The sequence below is a fragment of the Hipposideros armiger genome, unplaced genomic scaffold (assembly GCF_001890085.2).
Source record: "Hipposideros armiger isolate ML-2016 unplaced genomic scaffold, ASM189008v1 scaffold_357, whole genome shotgun sequence".
Lineage (NCBI taxonomy): Eukaryota > Metazoa > Chordata > Mammalia > Chiroptera > Hipposideridae > Hipposideros > Hipposideros armiger.
The window spans coordinates 1,045,046-1,053,192 of NW_017731707.1; the positions used below are offsets into that span (position 1 = coordinate 1,045,046).

An 8,147-nucleotide genomic window follows, 5' to 3' on the forward strand; every position below is an offset into this window, starting at 1 on the left:
CCTCATTTGTTTATGTATTTTTTATTAGTATAGGCTTATAAATTACTATATTTTTCAATAGGTTATAATCTGACACTATCATTATTATCATTATTATTTAGTATCATATTCTGATACTAAAATTGTCTCATGTTTGACCAGTGGGAGCCCCTTTAAATTGGCTACTCTGTCCATTTTATAGTCTATATCATTTTTGAGCTCTACCTTGTTTTTCAATGAGATTTTTCAGTCTTATTTTGTACTTTCCCTGCTCTGGCCCTGGAGTGAGCCAATTCTCCAAGGAGCCCTGATTCCTTTTAGTGGAGAATGGTATTTAGAAACCAAGATCTAGAAAGTAGGTGTGCTCATTGCCATTAGGCCCTTTTAGTGGTCAGAGCTTTACACACACACTCGTATTATCCATTTACCTATCGAAACCTTGAGTTCACATCAATACTTGTAATTGCAACACAACACCACGTGATTCATTCTAACCTTTTCATCCTTTCCATATTTGTAACTCCATTCTCAGAGAAAAACTTGGCTTTCATTATCCTTGGTATAGTTACCTGTTTGCTCATTCCTCCTTTATGTATCAAGCCCCTGATCTCTTTGACTGTTTCCTTAGCTTTGGCATTGGTCGTCTCGCAGGGCCCCTTAACCCTGACTAATAACTTAACCCTGATGACCGTTTACTTGGCCCTGACTCTGCAGGCTCTGCCCACCTGACCCTGGCTCCAGCCCTGCAGAGTGGAGGATTTTAAGCAGGGGAAAAGCATGATCAGTTTGTCTCAGAAAATCAGCTTGATGTCAGGGTAGATGCAGTGGATTAGAGGCAGTTAAGAGGCTACTGTATTAGTCCAAGCGAAGGTTTAAAATGGCCTAAAGGTGCAGCCCATTAGAAAAGAGAACACAAAAAATATATGGAAGATAAAATCTATAGGATTGAGTAATTTGATGGGGGGACGGGGTGAGATAAGGAAGAAGGGGTCTAATTTTTAACTTGGGAGACAAGTAGACAGAGGATGTCACTAAGAAAGAAAAGGAACTCAGGAGAAAAAGCAAATTTAAAGGGGGTGGCAAAAGTGGGTAAATAGGAGATAATTGCTTCTTTTTGGTTGTGTTGAATTTGAACTGTCCATGGACACTGGGAAGTACAGTAGTTAGTTGGATAGATGGCTTTTAGCATGTGCTTAGATACTATCTCAAAAGCGCTTTTCCCTGTGCAGACGTCCAAGGAAACAAGTGCCCTCAGTACCAAATGACTTTAGAAATGCCAGATTGTCATCTGAGACGCTGATGCCCATTCTTCCTCCTGGAAATAGGTTGGCTGAAGTTTGCCCACAGGAATGAAAACAGTAACCAGATACCCAATGGGGACTTTGAGTTAAAACCTCAGAAAGAAGAATCAAACAGGGACTATAACATAATTTTGTAAATTATGTTTTGTCACTTTTTTATGCTTAAATGAAAAAGATCTGGGTGATTATCTTAACAGCCAGAAAGGTGGTCTTAGGAAGTTCTCACTGAACAGCTTGTCTTGTGGGCGTGAAGAGGACCAAGGAGGAAGGAGCTGATGGCAAGGCTAACAAATAATAATAAATATCACTTATTGGACTCTTAAGCACTTCACAAATTCTATACAACTTAATTATAACAAAAGTCTATGAGGTAGGTACTCTAACCTGTATTTTTCAGACATGGAAAATGAGGTTTGACAATTTGCCCATTGGAACCATTACTAAGGGAGGGAGGTTGAAGGCAGACATTTCAACTCAGGTCTGCCTATTTTAATGCAACATCTGTGCTCTTACCGGCCCCACAGCACTGGTTTCCTAAGGATGCAAGGAAGCAGCGGCCCCCAGAGCAGATAGCCAGCAAGGGCAGGGGAGTCTCCAGTCTCCCTGTGCCTAAGAAGAACTCTTAGGGTGTTTTGGACTAGAATTTTCATTCTTGCTCCGCCATTTTATTAGTTCAATCCTGAACACAACCCATCACAGGTCAAAAATGTCTTCAGAATAGATGGACAAAGATTGCAAGGGATCTAAACGTGTTACATTATATAACTAAGAACGGACAAACCATAGACATGATAGTTAATCTAAAATACATAAAGAGCTATCATATAGAAAAGGAATAGGATTTATTGTTTTTTCTAAACTTAAGAGTAATCCATGGCATGGTATGTGAATATGTAGAATAAAAAATTTGATCAATAACTGCAAATATGTCAACATTGAATATGCCCTTGGACAAGGACTAATGAAACACTGATGTATTTGGTTGACAGTATTGTGGCCAATTTGTGCCTTGGCTTTTGGGTTTTTTAAAAATATTTTTCTCCAAAAAAGAAAGTTTAACAAGTAAAAGCAAACACATAAAAGAAATGCTAGTAATCAGAAAAAAAGTTCAGTCATATTATAGTTTATTTTCCTTTATCAAAATGACAAGTACTAAAAATAGATAGTAAAAAATAGATAGTATCCAGCACTAGTAAAGTCTCAGGAAATAAGATTTCTAGTACAGTTCTGAACCAATTTGTACACACTTTCTAAAGAAAATGTATACAAACTACATAGAAAATAAACAGTGACAATGCTTTAATGCAGTAATTCTACTTTGAAGGATATAACCTAATAAGGACGTATGCAAAGTTCTAGTTAAAAGTACATGTTCACTGAAGCCTTGTTTATCATATATAACAATTAAAAATAACTTAAATGTCTATTAGTGAGTTTGGTTCAGTAAATTATCCATACAATAGGACATTATGCAGACATCAAAATCATGTGGTAAAAGTATATTTAATGACAATAAAGAAAATCCACAACATAATTGAAGAAATCAGTTAACTACTCTTCATGGTATGGTCCTGTTTTTATAATACATATACACACATATACATATAGCTATACACATATAATTATATTTGGTGGTTGATGTCTTTTTGCTTATGTGTTTATTACATTTTAAAGTTATTACTTGATTTTGTTACATTATTTGTATTGCTTACCTTGCAAAACAGTTATTTAAAATAAAAGTAATATCAGCTTTTCTTGTCTTTTATTAAATATGGAAATTTAAAAAAAACCTGGATAACACAAAGTTCACAGTACTTAGTTGATGATCAATAAATATTAGAGCCCCTCTGTTCCCTAGTGACTGGAATATTCAAGCACAACTCAGAAAATGACAGATCTGGGATGTAGTTGAAGAGATTTAGGTAACAGGTTTGCATCAGATGACCTCTAACGTTCCCTTCAACTCTGATTATTTCATGATTAATAAATTCTCCCCTATTTACCCCTTAATCGCCCGGGATAATACAAAAAAATTACATATATGAAATATAACTAAAGTTTGTACTGACTGTCTAATAGCTGTTGTATTACTATTACTAGCACTGGAGATTATGAACGGATAGGAGTGGTGTGAAAAAAATATCGGGCACGAGGGAGGGACGATGCAAACCCCAGCCCACGTCCTCCAAGATAACTCTCTGGCTCCTCTTTTTATGAATGAGCTGTAGTCCTTAGGCCTCAGAGCTGACAGTAAGAAATAGAACTGAAAAAAGGGAATTTTTTTCCGTTTCCGAGGAGCTGCCGGGTGGACTAACGCAAAGGAGTGGAGCGCCCTTTCCAACCGCCCGAGAGCGTGGGGGACATTCAGGACACTGGGATCCAGTAAGGGACGACTGGTCATCTGCCTCTTCCAGGCACAGAGAACTCGAGGCATGTGGGCCTCTTCTCGCGGGCCTCACCTGGCCTTCTCTGCCCGGCGCTGGGAGGTCCCACTCTCCAGGGGCAGACCAAGCGGGTGGGTGCCGCGCAGGTGGAGGTCGCCAAGCTGCCTCGCTGCCCCCACGTGCTCGCCCACCGCGGGGAGGCGGGGCGAGGGCGGGGGGCGGGGCGCCAGCTGCGCGCGCGGGCCGGGGGCGGGGCGCGCAGCGTGGTCTGGGCAGGTCTAGCAGTCCTCTTCCTTCCGCGCCCAGGCCCTTGGGCCGAGCTCCTCCCCCGGCTCGGCCTCTCTCCCCTCCCCAACCCTCCCTCCACCCAGCGGTTCCTCCCTCCCTCCTCCTCCTCTTCCTCGGTGAGGCGCTCCTCCAGCAGCCGGGCAGCATGGCGGCCGTGGAGACACGGGTATGCGAGACGGACGGCTGCAGCAGCGAGGCCAAGCTCCAGTGTCCCACCTGCATCAAGCTGGGCATCCAGGGCTCGTACTTTTGTTCGCAGGTAGACGCCCGCTACCCCGCGGAGTCGCCGCGGCCGGACCCCCTCCCCTTCCCTCTCCGCCAGCCCTCGCGGCAGGTCGCGACCCGCTCCTCCTCTTCCCCCGGCGGGCGCGCTGGCTGCGCTTCCTCCCCGCATCCGCAGCGCCGGCGCCCCCGTCCGCCCCCAGCAGTCCTGGGCCCTCCGGGACAGGGGCCGAGCCGGGCGCACGCGGGGGCGGGGCGCGGTCTGCCGAGGCCATGTGGGCTGGAAGCGGAAGCGGACTTGTCCAGGGTGGACCGGTTCCCGCCGCGCATGTATCTGCCGGGGCAGGGGCTGCCAGGTGTGCGGGCTACCCAGGACAGGTGGGGCGCCGGGGGAAGGGGGCAGCCTCAGCCGTGCGAGTCCGCTGCCGCAGCTCCGGGCATCTCTGGTTTTGGGTCGCGGGGGGCTCCGGGATGGGTAGTCACTCTGGTCCCGGCGGGATTGGGGGTCGGAAGAGACTCGCTGGGCTTTGAGGATGAGTTGCCTGGGGACTGTGGGAGCCTCGGAGCAGCAATGCTTGCTTCAGCCCCAACTTCTGTCCTTGTGTTTCACTGCCGCGCTTTGACACTTAAGCAACTTTGGGAGTGGGGATGGAGAGGGGTCTGTGGAATTAATTATTTTCCTTTGGCATCCAAAATTATTAATTTAGAAAGCCATAAATTAACGGTATGAGTCACCTTTTGCATTGACTGAATTTCCCACTGAGTGGAAAGGACGGTTCATTAAGGGTATGCTTTAAGGCTGTAGTGTATTTTTAATAAGTTTTGTGCAGTAGAGCCAAACCCAGCATTGAATGGGGTCCGGACTGAAACGTGTACTCGTGTTTATGTTTACTGAAAAGTATTAGTGTTCCGGCTGCATTTCGACACTCAGGTTTTGGCCGGACGGCAGTGGTATGGCTCTTACAGTCCTGGTTTGTTGAAGAGAGACACATGTATATCCAAGTATTAAATATTCAAGTAATGTCCTGGGGGGAGAAGAGCATGAAGGGAGAATGAAGGCCTGGTCAGCGACCTGCCCTTGCCAATTACTTTGTAATCTTGAACTAGTCAAGTGACCAATCTTTCTGAACTCCAGTCCCACCACTGCACAGGGGAAGATAACACTGTTACTATTTCACAAAGTTATTCTGAGGCCCAGAATATCAAGTGAATGTGAAATGCTGGTAAAATGTCAGGCATTTTTTTAAGGCTGCCAGTATTATGTGGACATTGCCATATATAAAAATATAAATGAATAAAATGAAAACATATAAGAACAATAAATACAAATAATGCAAATATTTAAAAGATAAAACATATAAACATAAAGCTGTATGCAAAATAAACATGTAGATAAAATCCTTAAGTCACAACACTTGTACAGTCCATTGTAAGAGATCCTAGCTATGTTGTATAGGTCTTGTTTTTAGATAGGATATGATCCTTGACCTTGTTATATCATTTGGAAAAAGTTGCACATGGAGAAATGTTGCTCATTCTAAAAATAGCAGTGAAACTACTCAGCTTGCTAAACCTGGTATGAGTCCTTTTGTTTCTTCAAAATAATTTTCAAATTCTAGTTTGTTGAGGCCTACATAGGACCTGGACTTAAAACAAAAAAACAAATAGTTTGCTTTTGGAAATTGTGTACCATCTGAGTAGAGTAATGTGGTTTATTTACTCTGCATTTAAGATTAGGTGGCATTTTGTGATACTAAATGAATGAATATGTACAGACATCTGTTGAGATTTTTAAAAGATTCTATGAAACTATATTCATTAAGTATAGGTGGTATTTTCTTAGGCGTGGTATTCAGTAGAAAGAACATTGGCTCATTGGGGTTTGTGGAAATTTTCCAACACACTTTTGAAAACATGCAGGGTTTATTCAGTATTGTAGGATTGGATTTATTTTATTTTATGTTGGATTCCTAGGTATATTTCTGGTATCATTGCTATGCCTGTAAGTCAAAGATATCCTGAGTTGTTCTCACAGCTGTCTCTTCATTCCTATTACCACTTCCCTATGGTCAGTTTTTAAAATTTCTCACCAAGTCAGTTGTAATGGTGTCTTAATTCATTTCTCTATTGTATTGGGTTGTCAGAAAAGTCATGACGCATTTTTGCAACAAAAAACATAGAAAAAAATATGTCATGACTTTTCCGACAACCCAATAGTTCCCCACTGTGCAAACACCCACAAAACCTATCCAAACAAAACCTTTTGTACAGATTGTTTTCCCCTAGCCTAGCACAGTTTAATTATACTGACCCCCCCCCCACCCATAATAAATAGAATTACCATAATTTGCAGGATTCTAGCCCCATAATCAGGGAACCTCTTCTGAGTCCAGCTTTATTCTCTTGCTCTAATCAGAGGCTATACTTACACTCTTTCCTTCACCCAAAATGTCACCTGTCTTCTAAAGTCACAGCAGTTCTTTTGGTTCCAGCTTGAGACTGATCAAATCACTAACTTTTCCTAAACCAATTTCCACATCTGTGATGCAACTACGGACGGCTTCTTACTTTTCTGATAATCTTCACTATGAGCAGTCTGTCTTCTTTCTACTCCTTGCTTCTTTGGTCCCCAGAGTTACTGTCTGGCCAGCTTGTCACTGGGGACAAACTGAGAACAAAATTACAGGAGGCCATAATAGAAATAAGCCTTTCCCAGTTACTCTGTCACACCACCTTGTTTATTTCCTCTATATTATTTTACACAATCTAATTATCTTATTCGTTTTCTTATTTATCTGTATTTCAATCTCTGATTGAGGTGAGCTTCATGAATGAACTATCTAGTTCACTGCCCTATCCTCATTTTTTCAACACAGTGCTCTGTCTGTATGCAGTAGGTGGTCAAATGTTTGAATCAATGAATAAATGTATCAAAAGGCATAATAGAGAGATAGGCTGCTGTATTTGAACCACGACTCCCATCATTTACTAGCTGTGTGATTTGGGGCAAATAAGTTAACATCTCTGTTTTCTGTTACATCCTTTTATTATTATTATTAGTAGTAGTAGTAGCAGTAGTAGTACTAGTAGTTTCAGGTGTACAGAACAATGTAATAGTTATCCTTTTCATCCCTCACAAAGTGACAACCTCCCTCCCTGCACCCCCGGCCCCCCCACCCCCAATATCATACATATATATTACAATTCCATTGACTGCATTCCAACACTTTACTCCACATCCCATGACTATATAGGTATTAAATTATAGTTGACATATAATGTTATTCAATGGCCGCTTCAGATGTACAGTGCAGTAGTCAAGCCTCTACACCATCTATGAAGTGGTCTCCCTAACAAGACATGAGTCCATCTGGCCCCCTAAAAAATATTTACAACATTATTGATTATATTCCCCAAACTGTCTTTTCTGTCCCTCAGGCCATATTGTAGTTACCAATTTATGTTGTCTTGTCCCTTCCCCTTCATCCCCTCCCCCTTCCCATCTAGCAATCATCAGTTTTTCCTTTGTGTCTCTGAGACTATTTCTGTTTACATTACTCGTTTATTCAGTTCTTTAGTTTCCACATATAAGTGAGAGCATATGGTATTTGTCTTTCTCTGACTGACTTATTTAACTTAGCATAATGTTCTCTAGGTCCATCCATATCATTGCAAATGGTACGATTTCTTTCGTCTTTATAGCTGAGTAATACTCCATAGTGTAAATGTACCATAGTTTCTTAATTCAGTCATCTATCGATGGGCATTTCGATTGTTTCCAAGTGTTGGCTATTGTGAATAGCGCTGCAATAAACATAAGGGTGCATATATTTTTTCGAATTAGCATCTTGGGTTTCTCTGGATAGATACCCAAGAGTAGAATTGCTGGGAGATAAGGTAGTTTCATTTCCAGTTTTTTGAGATACCTCCATACTGATTTCCATAGTGGCTGCACCAGTCTGCAGTCCCACCA

At 42.0% G+C, this 8,147-nt stretch overlaps 1 protein-coding gene across 1 annotated transcript in view; it reads left to right on the plus strand.

Annotated features, from left to right (window-relative positions):
- Positions 1–3,959: 3,959 nt before the first annotated feature.
- METAP1 (methionyl aminopeptidase 1) overlaps positions 3,960–8,147 on the plus strand; it is a 66,681-nt gene continuing 62,493 nt past the window's right edge. The window contains exon 1 of the mRNA XM_019661648.1: positions 3,960–4,211. Within this exon, the coding sequence (XP_019517193.1) occupies positions 4,098–4,211 (114 nt within the window). The 5' untranslated portion in view covers positions 3,960–4,097. The remainder of the gene's footprint in view (positions 4,212–8,147) is intronic.